Genomic DNA, 20,408 nt, shown 5'->3' with positions numbered 1-20,408 from the left:
ATTAGGATTGCATTGAGTTTAAAGATTTATTTGGGAATAAAGTACATCTTTACAATATTTTATAAGTATAGTACATCTCTCCAATTATATGGGTATTCCTTCATGCCTTTCAGTAAAGTTTTGGAGTTTTTTTTAATATATACAACTCACATATTTCATGTTAGGTTTATTCATAGGTATTTTGTGGGGTTGGTTGCTATTATGCATGAGATCTGTTGTTGTTGCTTTTTCCATTACACTTTTGTCTCTCGACACAGCTTATGCTAGGTCCCTTCTTATCTTCTTGGGTCTGGGGGATCCAAGAGAAAGTCTATCACTCTTATGCAATTAGATATGGTGCCACACTCAACAAAGCTTTAGTAAACAAAAGAGAGGACCAAGGAGAAAGCCCTCAGAAATGCCATTAGAGTCTATCACGAGCAGAGCACAGGGTGATGAGCAGTCTTGGTGCCATCTGCTGGATGATTCTCTCCCAGTACACCAGGAGAGGCATCACAGCAGTGAACTTATGACTACCCAGAGCGTGACTCTTCATCAGATCAAATTCCGGAAGGCTGACTCATGACCATCAAACCCATGAAAGACTGAAGTGGGGAAATCAAACTGCCAAATTGTTCCAATTTACAGTAAGACTTTCTATTGTAATAATAAGAATGTCGTGTCCACCAGGAGTGTGCTCCCTTGCCACTATCCTAATACCAGGAAAGCCAAGCAAAAGTTGCTTTTAACATAACTGGAATTGTAGAAAAGAGAGGTAGACAGTCTTGAGGGAAATTTCATCCAGGCCAGAGAGAGTTCTAAGAAGCCATCCTTGTGTCACCACACAGAAGCCCTCCTTCTAGTGGCAAGAAAGTTGGTGTTCCCACAAATATAGTGACGGAGGATTGGTAATGTTAGATTACCAATTGCCAAATTCCTGCTACTTGAACTGCCCTTTCTTATGCTACAGAATGAATATCCCACGTATGTTTACAAAACAGATGCAATACAACAAATAAAACAAGATGCAATACAATAAATTAGCATTCTTCTTATTACATTACAAGCACATGCCCATCCTAAGTCATTGAGATTACACACAGGTCATTCAGATTGATGCTGGGCCTCAGACTTGAACATGCAAATCCCTCCATTGCATATTCATCTCCATTTTTTTTTTTTTTTTTTTACTCTCAGAGGGTGACCTTCATTTCCATATTTCCAAGTCTGTTAGTGGCATGTCTCAGCATTGTGCCCTGCACTGCCAACTCTATCAGCTTTCCTCTTTCCAAGTTAACATCCACCCTTCCTTCCATTTGCACCCTTTGGCAACCAGTCATAAATCTACTTCACTGCTTAATATCCCAATCCAAAATTCTTCACCTGATACTGATTATAAGGTTATTTATGTACCAACCCATCACATAGGTGGGCTCAGCGGGGGCCTGGTATTCTACGTCTACTATATTTCCTTGATCTACCCAATAGATAGTCTAAAATATGGTATTTAATATTTAATAAAAAGTTTAAATATATGTTTAACATATTTAATAATTTTAATAATAAATGTTTACTTTTAAAATATTTTAAAAGTAAACATTTATGGTTTAAAATAAAGTAAATTGAACTTGGTTTAAAAATTTTTTTAAAAGGGTAGATACAGCCTATAATTGTCAAAACAGTGTGAAATTGGGAACCAGAAGTCCTGGATTCATATCTCTGTTTCTAACACCTACTAGCTATGTGATCTTGGGCAAGAAACGTAACCTCCATTTAACCTCTCTAAATTTCGGTTTCCTCTCCTGTGAAATGAGTATAATAATACCCAGTATGCTAGGTTGATGAAAAGTTTTTTGTTGTTGTTCGTTGTTTTTGTTTGTTTGTTTGTTTTTTGAGGCAGAATCTCGCTCTGTCGCCCAGGCTGGAGTGCAGTGGCATGATCTCGGCTCACTGCAACCACGACCTTCCAGGTTCAAGCAATCCTCCCGCCTCAGCCTCCCAAGTAGCTGGGATTACAGGCGCTTGCCACCATGCCTGGATAATTTTTATATTTTTAGTAGAGACGGGGTTTCGCCACATTGGCCAGGTTGGTCTCAAACTCCTGATCTCAGGTGATCCACCCACTTCGGCCTCCCAAAGTGCTGGGATTACAGGTGTGAGCCACTGCACCCAGCCAAAAACTTTAGCAAGTTCTATGCGGTGGCTCACGCCTGTAATCCCAGCACTTTGGGACGCCAAAGTGGATGGATCACTTGAGGTCAGGAGTTTGAGACAAGCCTGGCCAACATGGTGAAACTGCGTCTCTACTAACAATACAAAAATTAGCCAGGCGTGGTGGTAGATGCCTATAATCCCAGCTACTCAGGAGGCTAGGGCAGGAGAACCCCTTGAACCTGCGAGGTGGAGGTTTCAGTGAGCAGAGATCCCCTCACTGCACCCCAGCCTGGGTGACAGAGCGAGACTCCATCTCAAAAAAAAAAAAAAAGTTTTAGCAAATGTTAGACACCCAATACACCCAATAAACAAAACTGCTATTCACATTTTTATGTAATTATTAAATGCACATTGATCTTTCGTGATCCCCTAAAGACAAATAAAGATGCTAAGCTCCACTGGTCCAAACCATCTACAGTTCTTTACAACAAATATAGCTTTGATTGTGTGATATCTAAATGAGAATGCACCAGGCAGCCTGGTGACTTAGGAGAAATTCAAGACACAAAGCATCTGGGGCCAAGTAGGCTACAGACAGGGATCTGGGCAGTCCACAAGCACCGGACTTGAGTGTACAGCAGAGAGCAGATCAATTCCACGGCTTGAGACAGAAATAAAGCACTAGCGAACTGCTAAATCTAGGGCAGAAGCTTTCTGTCCTTTGCCCTTTCCAATACTTCCTGTTAGTTGTGGGCATCTAAAATCCCACAGGTACATCATAGCAGCCAGAGGCAGTACTGATGACACTGAGGTGTCATCAAACTGTCACTCAATGCATATCTGGGATATCATGGGTAGTGTAGTCTACTGGTTAAATGCTTGGGCTCTGACATTAACATCCTGGGTTCAAATCCCAGCTTTGTCACTTACTAGTTTGTGCAATGTCATGAGTGGAACATTAATCTCTCTGTACCTTGATTTCCCTGCAAAATGAGAATAACAATAAAACCTACATCACAGGGTTATTGTGAAGATAACACACACAAAGGTCTTAACACAGTTTCTTGCATGTGATAAAGTCTCAGTGTATTAGTATTATTTGCATTGTTATTATCAGTTCTGATGACGAGTAACTAGCAGAAGGAACTTGAGCTTTTAGGGCTCCAGTTTTCACATCTGTCCAATAGGATTTCTGCATGCAGGTCCCACCTTAGTCAATTGAATTGTGGTATGCCCCTGAGGGAGACTCCCTTTCTATGAAATGAGAGAGTTGAGACAGAAGTCTCCAGGGTTCTTTCTAGCTGTAATATTTGATGATAAAAATAGTGATGATAAGAACGATGATTCTCTCATCTAGCTCCAATCTCCATTCCTGCTCTCTTGGTTGAGAACCTTTATTACCTCCCAACTGGATTGTCACAACAGCCTTAAAACAGGTCTTTCTGTACCTGTTTTCTCCTGCTTCCAATTGTCTACAGTGGTTTCTACCATACTGATCTTCCTGAAATCAAACTGTGACATTACCCCACTGCTTAAGTCTTCAGTGGTGCTAAATTGGCTACCAAATAAAATCCAAACACCTTGGTTTGGCAGTTAAAGATATCCACAGTCTCAGATTAATTCATTTTGCAGCCTTATCATAGTAGAGTAGTTAAGAGCATGAACTTTATGTAATCAGACAAACCAGATTTGAACTCCAGCCCCACTATTTCCTAACTGTGTAAATCCGGACAAAGCAGTTAATCTCCCTGTACCTTCTTCATCTATAAAATTAGGTTGAAAATGCCCAAGTCATAGGATTGTTTTAAAGATAAAATAAGCTGACATGTATGGCCTGCTTAACACATAATGCCTGGTGTATAATAGGGCCTCGATTAAGGGGCAATTGTTACTATTTAGGCTGCTAATGGTTGAGCTAAACTGAACTGTTTGAATGCCCCTGCCTACACACCTCTGCTTGTGCTATCCCTTCTATGTGAGATTCCTTTTACCCCCAATTATACATATTCTATTTCCAAATACTCTGAGGCTGCAGCCCTAGTCCTAATGTCTTACCCTTATCTCACAGATGTGAGAAATATAGGCTTAGAGCATATCACTGGCCTTGTTCCAGGTGAAACCAGATACTGTTCACATCTCAGAACAATACTAGATCTAGAGATGCTAACTTCTGGAGGATGGAACAAACTGAAAGGGGCCACCTCAAATGCTACCTTCTCCTCAAAAGCTTTTCCAGATTTGCCCAACTTGGCTGGAAATCATCTCTAATGGCAATTTGTTAAAAGTATTTATTTATTTATTTTTATTTATTTATTTTGGAGACAGGGTGTTTTCTGTCACCCAGGCCTGAGTGCAGTGGCACAATCATGGCTCACTACAGCCTAAACCTCATGGACTCAATTGATCCTCCCACCTCAGCCTCTCAGGTAGCTGGGACTACAGTCATGCACCACCATGCCCAGCTAATTTTTTTATTTTTACTTTTTTCGTAGAGATGGAGTTTTCCACATTGCCCAGTCTTGTCTCAAACTCCTGGGCTCAAGCAATCTGCCCATTTTGGCCTCCCAAAGTGCTGGTATTATAGGCATGAGCCACCACATGCAGCCTGTTAGAACTTCTTATGACCCTCTCACTTTCCATTTTGTGTGGTAGATATTTGTGTCCATGCCTTATCTCGCTTGCTAGATAAACTGAGTTCTTTAAGTATAGAAATGAAGACCCTGTGCCTCCATCCTCACTGTGCTCCCAATCAGCCTCATAAACGTTAATAGAATTGGATTGAGCTTAGAGTTGAGATAACCCCTTGGGAACTGGAATGATGAGACTTTAAAAGGTATAAGAATCTGGTTCTTTTGTTTACCTCTTGATGCAATGTCTCTTGGTTCTGACCGCAATGGGCCCACCTCTTGCATTCCACATACCCTTGCCACCAACACTCTTGCATAAGCTCTTAGCTCTACCCTACTAAAACACTTCATGCTTCCTACTTCACCACCATACTGAGTTTAGAGGAGTTTATTAGGAGAGGTTAGAATCTGAAACGAGGCACAGTGTGGGTAGAGGTGGGGGACAGATCCAACTTCAGGTGGCACATAGGAAGCCCTCAATAAATGTCTGTGGAATGAATGAATGAATAAATGAATGAGTTAATGCTCTACCTTAGTCTCATAAGCAGGGCAGCTAGTTGCCCAGTTACCAGAAATTAGATCATCAAGGAATCAGAGAGGCAGGATGGGTGAGTTGATGCTGAACACTGTTGAACCAGAGCTCTGGAAACCCCTTCTTCTTCAGGTTTGTAAGCTACCCTTGAGAGTTTGAGACATAGAAACCAGCTCCCAGAGGTGGAACCTCAGGTTCTAGGGTGGAGAATTCAATTGCTGCTCCTCCAGTCCCTGAACTTGAACATGGCCCCCAGCATGTCGAACACCAACCCACATATGTATAGCTATGGCCAAATAAGCAAAACAGCCTTTAGCTTTTGGCCTATTACACCAATTACATTGATCTTTTCTGAACTGCATTTCTCACTGCTGTTTGCCAATTTAAGGGAGGAAATCAATGGCAGCAACTTGTTTGGGTAGCAGCTGCTAGGGCAGGCGCTGCCAGTAGGAGTCAAGCTTCCTGAGGACACCAAGATACATTCTGTGTCTCCTGCTCAAACTTTTCATTAGTCATTTCATAATGAGAGACTCATTATGAAATACAAAGAGATGGGTTTTATTTTGTTTTTCTCCTTTTAGATGATGTACGTTTATATTTTTTAAATGTCAACTTGCATTGCTTCTGAAATAACAGTTAAAACATTTTTAAATATTAGTAATAAAATGCAAATGTAATAATGTTCATCTTTACTTAAAATTCTTCAAACTCTCCACATTATTATCAGGAAAAAGTTCAAATTTCTCAGTACAGCTTGCAAGATCGTGCGTTGAGTCCTCTCACTCCTCTATTCATTCACTTGCTCTTCTTTCCAAAGTGCCCCACTCTTGCTTCGCCTCTAGGCCTTCACATATGCACTTCCAGCTGCCCAAAAATGCTTTTCCTCTTTGGCTCAACCATATTTGGTCTCACCTTAAATATCACTTCTACCTGGAGACTTCCCTGATCAGCACCCCCAAGTCCAGGTGGGAACCTGTCTTCTATATTCCCCAGCACCCTGCGCTTAACCCCTATCACAGCCCTTATCTCAGTGTGGTGTAAATGTTACACTGGAGGCTTTGGAGCTGAATAAATATATCTTTCTTATCCTCAGTGGATTCCTCAGTGCCTAGAATAATATCTGGCACTTAAGAGAGTTCAGTTAAATGTTGCTGGAAAAAATAAAACTAACCACAATTAGCTGTTAGATTTGGAAAAGTTCTTAGAGACTATCTAGCCTAACTTCTTTTAACAGTAAGGCTCAGAGAAGCAGAGTCAAGTTCTAATTCCAGATTCTTTACTGAATTGCTGTGCAATCTTAGGAAATACCTTTCCCCTCTGGGTCTCAGTCTTTCCAGATATAAAATAAGAAAAGCACATTCTGTTCCAGCTTTTTCTGACTTTGTCTCCTCTTCCTTCTCATAGGTACTAGGTAGCTCATAGATGCACTGACTGGGTGACTAGGTGAGATGGTGCAGGAAAATATAAGCTCTGGTTCATCCGCTCAAATTGCTCCCAATCAAGTTGAGGACATAAGACATACATAGTGAAGAAGTGCTCAATTAAACGTTCCAGGTGATTCGGTCTTGCTAGGAGATCAAAAAGGAAGAGGTCAGGGAAGCCTGAGGCATCAAGGCTCCTGCAGGAGATAAGCCTTAAGCTGAGAAGGCAGAATTTGCCTGAGCAGTGATGCTGACAGAGAGTGTCCCTCACACAGGGTTGGCTGTCCACACCATGTGACGTAAATCACAAGTGCTCACTAGAGGCTCAGGCTGATGCTGATTCCAGTCCTAGCTCTGCCACTCACTGGCCCTGTGCCTTGGACACATTTCTCAGACCTGCTTTCTTACCCTCACTATGGGAATCTGAATGTCTAGCTTGCAGGGGTTTTGTGAGGATTAAATGTATGTGACAGTATCTAGAACGGTGCCTGCTGCCTAACAGACCATTTTAAGAAATGCCACTTTCTTTTCTTCCTGCTAGCCACATAAATGGACTTGACATGTCACTGGCAAGAACATCAAGAGTACAGCTGGGGCCTGGGGACTGAAGGCTTTTTCTGCCCAACGATTCATAGTCTGTTCACTCTGATGTGACTTGCCCAGTGCCTCATCATAACACACACACACACACACACACACACACACACTTCATGCAAAATCCAAGGGAGAAGGAGAAGGACAGACTATTTCCAATCCCCTAATCAGATGGGACCAGATTGGGAGCTGTCCATTACCATCATCAGGACAAAGAGCCAACACTCAGGCCGGGCCTGGAGTTCTCCCACCACCATGGGACTTATAAGATGTGAGATTATGAGGCCAAATGTCACTTTCTATGGGGCTGGAGAGAGAGGCTGAAATTAAATTATAGAACAATCCTATAAAATACCTTAGAACATTTTATGAAGCTATTGATATTTCTATAGGCAAACAGACCAAGTCATGCACAGTAGGAGGAATTGAGCAGGAGTAAGGGTGAGAGTGGGGAGGAAGCTTGTTTGTTTTAGTTTATCCCTGCTGATAACAGATCAAGACTGATGAGGATTTACAAGCAGCATTACAAAAGAAAATATTGCATGACCTCGTTTATCCAGCACCCTCAGGGAAAAAGCAATAGCAGGTCCTCATGTGTGGAGATTATTCCTTGGAGGAAAGCATTTAAAGCTGGACTTGAACTGAGGATATTAATCATTTGGGGAACTATAGACCCTTTGGGAGATTCAACACAGAGAGCTATGCCCTTCCTGCTTGGGAAACACAAATATACCCTAAACTCTACTTGTAGTGTCATGCTATTCATGAACTCCAGGTTTACAATGTCTCTGTAACAAAATTTAAAACTTTCTTTTTCTGTTTTGTTTGTTTGTTTGTTTGTTTGAGACAGGGTCTCACTCTGTCACCCAGGCTGGAGTGCAGTGGCATGATCATGGTTCACTGCAGCCTGGACCTCCCTGGGTTCAGGTGATCCTCCGACCTCAGCCTCCTGAGTAACTGGGACTACAGGCTACTGTATAGGCCATCACATGCACCACCACACCCGGCTACCTTTTGTATTTTCTGGTAGAAACAAGGTCTCATCATGTTGGCCAGGCTGGTCTCAAACTCCTGGGCTCAAGCAATCCTCCCAACTTGGCCTCCCAAAGTGCTGGGATTACAGGCATAAGCCATCTAAGCCATCGCTCCTGACTGAGAACTTTCTTAATGGAAATATTGCTTAACTGCATGACCCAGTTTTCTGCTATTGAGATCTACCCACACCATAACAGCTCCTCACATTGTGAATAGAAACTGAATGGACTCTTTCACTTCCTCTAGGAACAGCTGAGGCAATTGAGCAAACTCTTAGCTAGGAGTCAGAATACTTGGGTTCTAGAATCAGCTCTGGACCTACATTTTCAGAGTGACAATGAGCCAGTCTCAATTCTCCCTGGACTTTAGTTTCTTCATCTGGAAAAAAAAAAAAAAAAGGTGGGAGGTGGGGATGAAGTTTTGACTAGGACAGCCATTCCTAACCTATATTCTATAGAAGATACTCATCATGCACAAACATAAGAATTCCATGGCCAAAATAAACCATATTCTATTCCCTTCTTGAGATGCACACAACTCATCAGCATATTAAGGTCTCTGAGAAGTCCTGCAATAAAGAAACCTGTTTTATTTCATCTGGTCTAACATTTCCCTAATTGATTTGACTCATGAATTTCCTTTCAGGGGAATAACTACACTGCAGTCCCATCAGAGAAATATTAACTAAGCGCTGAGTTTAGAAGCTAGTAAGATGTGACTCCATGACATCTATTAAACCTTTCCAAACAAATCAACGTATGTCACAGTAAGTTATAGAAGGCTGGGATTAAAACAAGATGGGATGAACCCTAGGACCAGCAGGAACAATACAGAATTCTTCTGCTCATCCCTCCTTCACTTCTTGAGAATTAATTATTCTCTTTAGGCAGAATAGTTTGAATGTTCAGACATCAGCTTTGATTACATCCTTTCATTCCTTCAATTTGTCTAGACCAGTGACTCTCAAATCTTGGTGTGCCTAAGAAGTACTGTACTACTGGGGTTGAGGGGAAAAGGGGGACTTCAATTTATGTGCAATGTATTTTTTCTCTTATTTAAAAAAAATGAAGCAAACATGAAAAAATATTGACAGGATGATGAAAACAAGTGTTTATTAAACCCGTCTTTGAACTTTTCTTTAGTTTTATTTTTTTCAAAATAAAGAATAACATTTGCATAATCTCATTTCGGGGTTGAATATACCTCATGGGGAATTTAGAGGATTTTCAGGGGTAATTATGACTCCCATGGTTTTTGCCTGATACACACCTTTTATGTCTCACCTTCATATAAGATGTAACCACACTTAATAACATCCTCCAGAAAAGGTTTTACTAACCAGAAATACCCAGGTCCTCCAAAAGTTGATGTCCTTGGGCCTGACACTGCCTTCACCTTGTTGTTTCCTGGCTGTAGGACTATAGGGTCAACATCTTCCTGCGTCAGCAATGGAACGACCCCCGCCTGGCCTACAATGAATACCCTGACGACTCTCTGGACCTGGACCCATCCATGCTGGACTCCATCTGGAAACCTGACCTGTTCTTTGCCAACGAGAAGGGGGCCCACTTCCATGAGATCACCACAGACAACAAATTGCTAAGGATCTCCCGGAATGGGAATGTCCTCTACAGCATCAGGTGAGTTCTGACCAGGTTCACCCACTCCCTCTTCAGAATGTGCCTTACCCCACTACCTTCTGGGCACAGACCTTAAAAGAGGGGCCTAAAGAGAGGTGAACAAGCCCTGGTAACTCAACACCTTTGCAGAATAGGCAGACCCAGCTCTGTAACTTATACTCAGCAAGTAATAATAAAATACAACAGGGTATTTTATTCTAGGAGCCAATGATTTATTATAACCAAGGAGACCAAGAAAGGCATCCTAGAGAAGGTGGGGTTTAAGTTACCCAGCATTTCAGGCAAACAAGATAGGAAAGACTATTCAAGCATGATTACCAATAGCAAGAGCTAAGCCTAGAAAATCACAGCAACTTCAAAGTAAATGAGCCTGCCAGGTGGATGGTGTTGCTCGCGTTCAAGGCCAGGGCTACTCCATCCCTTCTACAAAATCTACCCCCCAAACTTTGCACTGGGTCTAGGAGTTTAGATTTCCTTCTCCAGATGTGGAGTATCCTTGAGATATTGGTTAGGGGCAAAGCCTTCAGAGTCTGCTGCCACCCCTCCGCACCAAGTCCCTGATCTCCTCTCCTAAGGCATAAGGAAAATGACCAATGTCAAAGAGGTGAAAAAAAATGACCTTACACATGTAATAATAACAGTTACCATTCATGAGAATTCACTAACTATGCTGGGTACTTTTCATGTGTTATATCTAGCCCTCCTAATAACCCCATGAAGCAGGTTTTACTATGCCCCTTTTGCAGATTAGACAAATGAAAATCAGAAAAATTTAAGTAACCTGCCAAGGTTTCCAGTTTGTTAGTAGCAGAGCCTAGATTCTAATCTGTATTAGTGTGAATCTGATGCCCTCTCAAAGTCCTACAGCAGTGCATGGCATTCAATAGGCACTCAAATATTTGATCAATATATGAATATGTTTCTATTTCAAAGAACTTAAAAGGGCACTGGTCCTAAATATCTCCCCCTCCTGCTGCAGTCCTTCAGGAAAACACATTTTCTTTCCTTTGAGTGATGAGCCTTAACTGTCCCAGCCTGTGGGAGAGGCTGTACAGATCCTAACCCTCAGGTTTGACCGAACTCGGTCTCTCCCAGGAGCAGGCTGGGTAGGGGAGGAAGCTTAGGAACCTCACCATCAAGAGAAGGCTTGGAGGAACCCGCTGCTCATGTGGCCTTCCTTGCTCAGAAGCCCACCTTCCCATCTCCCCAAGTAAACATCCAGACTGGAGGAGTGACAGGCTTAGGAAATGGCCACCCAGGCCCGGCTGGCTAGGGGGATGGTAAGGTCAGCCTGCTTGGATTTTGCTGCTGCCAAGCTAGTTTCCTATCTCTAGGAAGCTAAGTCATGGTACAGCATGATAGAAGGACAAATCAGCAGAAAGTGATGTTTCCAAGGTCTTTCGACTTCAGGAAATTAACCCAACGTGACAGCTGCCCCACTTTGGAGCTTTTATCTGCAGAAATTCAACTGCATTCACTTTCTCTTCACTGTCTCCCTCCTTCCACTCCCGTCTTTTCCCTCTTCTTCCTCTCCCTCTCCCTTCCATTTTTCCCCACTTGCTTCAACCTTATGCTTAAAGGGGCCCAGATCCAGAGCTGTGGGTGTGAGCTGGAGGAAGGAAGTTCACAAAGGGCTGTGTACCTCATCACATGTAGCCAAAGTGCCAGTTCAGTTCCACTAGAACACCACCAATTATGTGTCTTAGGGTATTGGGGTTGGCTTTTCAGGAGAGCAGTGCTGCCAGCAAACACGTAAGTCAACCCCACCCTGGGACTCAGAATCCAAAGGTCAGGACACATGGTTTTGAGTCCTGGCTGATGTATCAGCTTGCTGTGTGACCTTGGATGACTCTCAGCCTATCCCTTTCTGTACCCTGGGTTTCTCACCTGTCACATGAGGGAGTTGGCTTGATGATCTAAGGCTCTTTGGGCTCTGAAAGCCTTTCTTCTCTGTCCCCTGCAGCAGGGACTCAGATGTTGGAAAAGCCTTTCAAGCTGGAGTCTTGTATCTCAGCTTGAGCTGCAGGCCTCGAATTTTGTTAAGGGGACTCCCTCTGGTTCTGAGTCTATGGCCTCTGTAAGGGTTGAACAACCAAAATAAACAGCTAGCCCAGAATCCTGAGGAGCCCACCCCTTTCCAGTCGACCCCAGCATGAGCCTACTGATGTGAGTCAACTGTGTTTGGACACCCAGAAGGCAGAGGGCCTCTTTGAAATAACCTTTGATGAGCCCTGTGTGTGAAGAAGGTAGCCAAGAACCACTTGCAACACCTGCTGCAGGTGCACATGGGTGCTGCTCAACTTAAAATTTGAGCTCTGTCCCTACCTAAGGGCTATGCAGAAGAGTATGGAATGGGGGCAGCCCCTGGCCTCCAGCCAACTTGCTAAAGACAGGTCTCCAGAGGCCAGATAGACTCCAAAAAAACCCAGAAGTTCCCTGACTCTGTGGCACTTTAGGCAACCTACTTTTACCTCTCTAAGCCTCCATTTTTCAATCAGGAACTTGGAAATACACACATACTTATTTAATACACACAAGTTGTCCACACTCGCCACCACCCAAAGGTGCTGCATCCCAGTAGCCATCAGGGGCTTTGTCTAGGCTTGGCAAAGTTGGCTGGGAGACCAGATGGCCACCAGGTCCCTGAGGTGGGGTGTGAAAAGAGGTTTGTCACTACTTCAGGCCTGGGCCCAGCTGGTGGGAGCCACGGCAAGGGCTGTGGGAGCCTGGAGGACAGAGCCTGCCTCTAGGCCCGAGCCCCCAGCTCATCTGCACCTCCAAGGTCAGAGGGCCTGCAGGTCCCCAAAGCATCTGGCTGCACTCTGCTTCCCACCGCGCTTCTTGCCAGAACTCCTTGTGGATTTTTTATCCTTCAGTTTTGCTAAATTCTCTAATTTGCATTAACAGTTTGTATGTGTGTGTGTGTAATTTTCAGGGCTTTCTATATATATAAATCTTGTCACGGCCGGGCACAGTGGCTCACGCCTCTAATCCCAGCACTTTTGGAGTCTAATGTGGGAGGATTGCTTGAGCCTGGGAGTTCGAGACTAACCTGGGCAACATGGCGAGACCCCTGTCTCTACAAAAAAAATTTTTTTTAAATTAGCAGGCATGGTGGCACGTGCCTGTGGTCGCATCTACTCTAGAGGCTGAGGCAGGAGAATTGCCTAGAAAGTTGAGGCTGTAGTGAGCCATTATTGCACCATTGCACTCCAGCCTGGGCCACAAAGGGAGATCTCATCTCTCAAAAATAAATGAACAAACAAAAAACACAAGTTCCCTGACCTTCTTTCCCTACCCTGGACAACTGATTTTCTAACAATAACTACAATAGAGGCACAGCCTCCCTGATGTGTGGATCCTGCATCATTCAACTCCCTTCTCTTTCCAGAATCACCCTGACACTGGCCTGCCCCATGGACTTGAAGAATTTCCCCATGGATGTCCAGACATGTATCATGCAATTGGAAAGCTGTAAGTCTCTTGCATGAGTCCTCTAGAAAGAACCAGGCTCCCTTTTACCCAGGGGACAGGCAGAAATTCCCACACAGCTGGTCCTAATCACTAGAGCCCAGGATTACTGTAATAACTCAAAATATTCTATGAAGGACTTTGCTTTTAGAAAATACATTAGAAATATAACTCCCCTTACATTGCCTGAGGACCATGTTTTGGAGCCAGCAGCATTCTCCAAAGGGTCATTGTCCCATGTCTATGGTTAATGTGAATGGAGGAGAAATGACTTGAATGAGTCATGGTCCTTGAACCCACAAGATGTTCACTCCAGCAGGGGAAGTAAACAACTGACTGCACAAAATAACTCTAATAAAGGGTGGCAAGTGATTGGTGTGTTGTTAGAAGTACAAAGCACTGTGGCCTCATGGCAGAAAGAGTGCTTCCTTCTGATGGAGAAAGAAAGAGGGTATTGGAGTAGACTTTATGGAGGACCGGGATTTTAACAGATTGGAAAGCTGACTCCTGGATTGCAAACAGAGAAACCAATCTGACTAACTTAAAAATACAGAAACCAAGGCAGAGCACTTAGGCAACAGGAACTAATGGACCATTTCCTTGGAGTTCTACCCGTGAAGGGAATCAGCACAAACCAATTCTGAACCTCCTGTTACTTCACTCAATAGTTGCTGAAGTGCTGGGGCACAGTCTGGCTTAGCTTGAGTCACCATTTCACACTTTTCTACCCTCTACCCCAGCCAGTAGTTAGTACCACCAAGACAGCATGCAATAGAGTTGTTCCACAGAGGAATATCTGCTGTGAGCAAAAGAGGAGGCTGACAAGGATGGTGTGCAGGTGAAAACAGCAGATGTCAACAGCATTTCACCACGGGAGTAAGAGGGGGAACAACAGGACAAGCTAATGCAGAAGGTTGGGAAGAGAGGTGGAAGGGCTCTGATGTAGATATAAATAACCTGTTTTTTACCTCTTTTGAGAGGAAAATAAAAAGCAGCCTGGTCTCACAAGTTCCACCAAGTGTCTGATGTTTCTCTCAGTCTCTAACCCTAACCAACCCTGACATGCTTCAAACAAGTGCTTCTGAGTGGTGACTGCTCCTTCTTCTGATCCCATCCCAGTTGGATATACCATGAATGACCTCATCTTTGAGTGGCAGGAACAGGGAGCCGTGCAGGTGGCAGATGGACTAACTCTGCCCCAGTTTATCTTGAAGGAAGAGAAGGACTTGAGATACTGCACCAAGCACTACAACACAGGTAGGTACAAGGGCCATCCTCCTCAGATCCCAACCCCCAACCAGGACCAGAGGTCATTTCAAACACATTCAATCATTGATTCAACAGATCTTATGAAGTACCCATGATGGGCACAGCTCTATTTATTACCTACTGGTTAAAAGAATAGGTTTTGAAGCAAAAAAGTGGCTCTGACATTTTCTTCCTGTGAGTCCTGGAGTGAGTGACTTAAGCTTGGGCCCTACCTAATTACCAGGGAAGCTGGTAAATACAGTCATTATTCCAGGTAGCAGAATGGATCTTATTTCCAAGGCAAAAGTGAAGAATTGATATTGGGAAGACACCTAGTAGTCTCTGTCACAGATGAACTGGCATTTCCAATAGAGCAAAAGTAGAGAGAATGTTCGCAATAGACTTCAGCAAGAGGGAGCTGAGAGGTGTCACTGAAGGTTAGTAAATAGTTAGAAAGGGTTCACTAGCCTGTGAGCTATGAGAGGGCAGAGAAGCCACGATGGTGTAGCTCAGCTCTCTGTCTCCCATGCCTTTGTCAGAAGATTGAATATCTGGATGATTGACTGGGGCCAGATCAAGACTGGCTTTGCGTGTCCTGTCTCAGGCTGAGAACAAGTTCATAAAAGCATGGGAGAAGAAAATCAGTCAGTTGGTATAGCAGCTGGAAGGATGGGTAGGAAGCTGGGGTCTGAACCCAGAAGCATACAGTAGAGAGGCATGGCAGGCCAGCAAGAGGAGGAGGTAAAAGAGAGGGATTGAGAGAAACCATCATAGGCCCTGGTATAATTAGAAAGCCCAGTGAAGGTACAGGCAGCCTGGGCTGCAGTCTGTCTTGGGCAGCTGCCTCTTTCTGAGTCACCTCAGAGATGTTTCAGAACCTCCAAAGATACTCTCTTCGTCCCTTGAGCCATAATGGCATTCCCATAGCAGCCATGAAAGCAATGACTCCCAAGTCAAATCACCACAACTGACCCTCACATACCAAGTCTTTTACTCTTCATGCAGCATTTTCTTTTCTTTTTTCTTTTTAGCTTTCTTAAGGTATAACTGACCAATAACAATTGTATATATGGAAGATATGCAACGTGATGTTCTGATATAAATATGCATTGTGAAATAATTACCACACTCAAGCTAAGTAACATATCCATCAACTCACACACTTCTCATTGTGTGTGTATGTGTGTGTGCGTGTCTAGTAAGAACACTTAAGATCTACCCTCTTAAAGACCTAAATTTAAGATTAAGCTAAAATGATAAAACTTCTAGAAAGACATGAGGACAAATCTTCCTAATCTTAGATTTGGCAATAGATTCTTAGATATAACACCAAAAACACAAACAATAATGAAAGAACAATAGATAGATTTGACTTCATAAATATTAAAAGTGCATCAAAGGACACTATCAAGATAGTGAAGATAAAGAACCCACAGAGTGGGAGAAAATATTTGCAAATTGTAAATCTGATAGGGGTCAAATATTCAAAATATATTTTAAAACTCTTAAAATGTGAGAAAAAAAAAAAAAAAAAGGCCAGGCATGATGGCTTATGCCTGTAATCCCAGCACTTTGGGAGGCCAAGGCGGGGGGATCACTTGAGGCCAGGAGTTTGAGACCAGCCTGATCAGCACGGTGAAACTCTGTCTCTACTAAAAATACAAAAAAAGTTGGGCGTGGTGGCACATACCTGTAATCCCAACTACTCTGGAGGCTGAGACAGGATCCTGATCCCTTGAACCCAGGAGACGGAGGCTGCAGTGAGCTGAGATCGCGCCACTGCACTCCAGCCTGAGTGACAGAGTGAGACTCTATCTCAAAAAAGAAAAAGAAAAAAAAAAGTAAAAAGGAGATCTACCCTCTTGGCAAATTTCAAGCACACAGGACACCACTGTTAATTCTAGTCATATTCGTGTACATTAGATCCCCAGAACTTATTCATCTTGCATAACTGAAATTCTGTACCCTTTGACCAACATCTCCCAATTTCCCCCATCCCTCAGCCTCTAGCAACCACCATTCTACTTTTGGCTTCTATAAGTGTGACTATTTTAGATTCCACATATAAGTGAGATCACACAATATATGTCTTTCTGTGTCTGGCTTATTTCACTTAATATAAAAATGTCCTCCAGCTTCATCCACATTGTCACAAATGGCAGAATTTCCTTCTTTTTTAAGGCTGAATAATGTTTCATTTTCTTTATCTATTCATTCATTGAGTAATATATCATGGTCCAGCAATCCCACTTCTAGATACATAGCCAAAGAAAATAAAACCAGTATCTCAAAGACATATCTGCACTCCCATGTTCACTGCAGTAATATTCACAATAGCCAAGATATGGAAACAACCTAAATGTACATAGCATATTCTCATTCGACTTGCTCTTCACCATTTTCATTTAAGTGAGAGCTGAACTCTGTCCTAGACCCTATGGATGCAAGAAGAAAAGACTGACAAGGCCCTGCCTATAGCTTACAGTCCAGGGAACTCCAGGAAATTCCCTATTGTGCTTCAGTAGACAGGAACTAAGGCCCCACCATAAGACTGGTCCCATCCCAGTTCCAGGGATACATAGACAGGGAGGAGACAAGCTGCCTAGTCTAGTGCAGAAGACAGAGAGAGAGACTGACTTGCCCCCTCACTCACTGTATTATGTCTTGAAGGCTCTGATGATCATGTGAACAGGGCTTAGGGAACACAGAAAAAGAGCAGCATTCTGCCTGGGAGAATCTTCACATTTACACTGCCATGGAGGAGAAGGAAGATTTCTTTAGCTGGTTGTGGGAAGGAATAAGGGCATTCTGGGCAAAGGGATGAGCAAGATCAAAAGCTCAGAAACATGAAAGTTCAGGGAATGCTCAAGGCAAGGGGTGGCATGTAGGGAGTCATGATTAGGGTGAAGAAAGATGGGGAAGGGGATAGAAAGACTGGTTAGAGCTTGATTATAAAGGGCAGGCTAAAGAGTTTGAACTTTTTCCTGTAGGTAATGGGAACTGCCTTGTATGAGGAAAGAAGGATGAGACCAAAGGTTTTACAAGAGGAAATAACAGGATCAAGTCATGTTTTCGGAAGATAACTGGCAGAAAGGTAGAGAAAGTGCCACTTAGTCAGGCCCATTCTTAGCAAAATACTGATGATGATGATGATGATGATGATGATGGTGGTGATGATGGTGGTGGTGGTGATGGCAATTGACAATCCTGAACATTTACAATGTATGAGGACTGTGCTAAGTTTTTCATAGGCATCATCTCATTTTATCCTCACATTAATCATATAAGTAACTATATGATGGAGGTATTATTATTATTATCCGCAGTTTACTATACATGAGGAAACATACACAGAACAATTCAAATACTTGTCTAAGGGCACAGGTAGTATGAGACTGAACCAGGACTCCAGTCGAGGCTGTTCTAACCCTAGAGCCTTTTGTCCTATTCACCAGGCTACACTGCCTTCTCACTGCAATTTCTTGCAGGTAAATTCACCTGCATTGAGGCCCGGTTCCACCTGGAGCGGCAGATGGGTTACTACCTGATTCAGATGTATATTCCCAGTCTGCTTATTGTCATCCTCTCATGGATCTCCTTCTGGATCAACATGGATGCTGCACCTGCTCGTGTGGGCCTAGGCATCACCACGGTGCTCACCATGACCACCCAGAGCTCTGGCTCTCGAGCATCTCTGCCCAAGGTAAGTCCCATTGCCCAAGAGCACAGAGCACCTGGACAAATAAGGACAGCATCTACTTCCTTGTTCTGCCTAAAACATGGGGAGCAAAGGAATTATTCACTACTTATTTATCTACTATATTTTGCAAGATCCTGCAGATCTTTGCAGGTTCTACACTTTTCTGATCCATCAAACCTTCCACCAGACTCAACATTATGTTCAATACGAGTTGCCAGACATCACATTCTGCTCCACTGTCTACCAACACCAGACACACATTCTGCTTCATTTACTGTTAACACTCAACTTCACATTCTCCTCCATTCACTTTCAGAGCTAAGTACAACATTCTGCTCTTTTCACCATTAATAGTAAATACTGTGTGTCAGAGATCTCCAACACTAATCCCATATCTAGAGATGTGATAGAAAGATTCACAGGACTCAGCATAAAGTTGTATTCGCAGCTAAGATTTATTTATTTTTTAATTTTTTGAATAAAAAAAGGCCTTTATATTCCACCCTTTGAGTTGCAGTTGGGACAACTGGGAGATGGGGAAGAGTTTGAGTGGGATGAAGAACTAGGAGGGGCTCAATGGCTGGAGGCCTAGTCCACTTAGTTTTTGTACTGGAAGAGCTCACTGCTGGTTTCATTGGGAAGACACATGTGGATGAGGGCTTCTGTCACCAAAAAGGGTTCACAGTTGGCAGAGTGGTGACGGTCTTCAAAGTAATCCTTCTTCTGCTGGCCAACAGTCCAGGGAATTCATATGTTGGCACTACAATTGGCTACACCAGCAGAAAAGTTGTTGATGTTGGAGGTTTCATGGAATCCAGCTAGGTGCTGGGCTTTGTCCAGGCCTCCCTTGGGATCATAGGTGCGGATGTGGTACTGGTGCCACTTGCTTAGTTTCTCAATGGCCTCCTCAATGTACTTCAGGCCATTCTCCTCCCACATGGCCTTGGTGCTAAAGTTGGTATGGCAGCCTGTACCCTTCCAGTTCCCAGGAATGGGCTTAGAATCAAAGGTTGCTATCACTCCAAAGTCTTCACATACATGATGCAAAATGAAACAGGCCACTCAGAAATGATCTCCCATGCTGATTCCTTCACAGCATCTGATTTGAAATTCCCACTGGGCAGGCATGACCTCAGCATTAGTCCCCACCATCTTGACTCCAGCATACAAGCAGGCCTGGTAATGGGCCTCCACAACATCCATACCATAGGCTTTGTCTGCTCCCACACTGCAGTAATATGGACCTGGGGTCCTGGGAAGCCATTGGAAGGCCAACCAAAGGGGTGCCCATCTGTCCCCATGAGGGGATATTCCTGGTCCATGCCAAACCAGGGGAGCTGGTTGCTCACCATGTCCATTATCCACTTACAGGTGCGCCTCAAATTGGTCTCTGCAGCCTTTTGGTTGTACTTGAAAACTTCACAGAACACCAGCTTGTAGGGTCTTTACTGAAGGTATCCCAAAACATGGCAGCAGGCACGAAATGCATGTCACTGTTGGCGCCTTCAGACTATAAAATACTAGAGCCATCAAAATGCCAGGCCAGGCATGGTGGCTCAGCCTGTAATCCCAGCACTTTGGGAGGCCGAGGCAGGTGGATCACCTGAGGTCAGGAGTTGGAGACCAGCCTGGCCAACATAGTAAAACCCCGTCTCTACTAAAAATACAAAAAATTAGCTGGGGGTAGTCGCACACACCTGTAACCTAGCTACTTGGGAGGCTGAGGCGGGAGAATCGCTTGAACCTGGGAGGCCGAGGTTGCAGTGAGCTGAAATCGTGCCATTGCACTCCAGCCTGGGCAACAAGAGTGAAAACTCTGTCAGAAAGAAAAGAAAGAGAGAAACAAAGAAAGAAGGAAAAGAAAGAAAGAGGAGGGAAGAAAGAAAGGAAGGAGAAAGGAAAGAAGGAAGGAAGGGAAGGAAGGAAGAAAGGAAGAGAGAGAGAAAGAAAGAGAAGGAAGGAAGGAAGGAAGGAAGGAAGGAAGGAAGGAAGGAAGGAAGGAAGGAA

The 20,408-nt window shown here is 43.6% G+C and overlaps 1 protein-coding gene and 1 pseudogene across 4 annotated transcripts in view; one reads left to right on the top strand and one right to left on the bottom strand.

Annotated features, from left to right (window-relative positions):
- GLRA1 (glycine receptor, alpha 1) overlaps nucleotides 1-20,408 on the top strand; it is a 101,116-nt gene that overhangs the window by 53,554 nt on the left and 27,154 nt on the right. For all 3 annotated transcript variants that reach the window (XM_011931633.1, XM_011931634.1, XM_011931632.1), the window contains 4 exons: nucleotides 9,759-9,982; nucleotides 13,374-13,456; nucleotides 14,573-14,710; nucleotides 18,190-18,404. In XM_011931633.1, the coding sequence (XP_011787023.1) occupies nucleotides 9,759-9,982; nucleotides 13,374-13,456; nucleotides 14,573-14,710; nucleotides 18,190-18,404 (660 nt within the window). The remainder of the gene's footprint in view (nucleotides 1-9,758; nucleotides 9,983-13,373; nucleotides 13,457-14,572; nucleotides 14,711-18,189; nucleotides 18,405-20,408) is intronic.
- LOC105504258 overlaps nucleotides 18,999-20,408 on the bottom strand; it is a 1,898-nt pseudogene continuing 488 nt past the window's right edge. Inside the window, exon 2 of the transcript XR_001000586.1 lies at nucleotides 18,999-19,976. The product of XR_001000586.1 is annotated as a glutamine synthetase-like (transcript). The remainder of the gene's footprint in view (nucleotides 19,977-20,408) is intronic.

The sequence above is a fragment of the Colobus angolensis genome, unplaced genomic scaffold (assembly GCF_000951035.1).
Source record: "Colobus angolensis palliatus isolate OR3802 unplaced genomic scaffold, Cang.pa_1.0 Scaffold90, whole genome shotgun sequence".
Classification (NCBI taxonomy): domain Eukaryota; kingdom Metazoa; phylum Chordata; class Mammalia; order Primates; family Cercopithecidae; genus Colobus; species Colobus angolensis.
The sequence above is the reverse complement of the archived record's forward strand: the minus strand, read 5'-3'. Positions and strand labels throughout refer to the sequence as shown.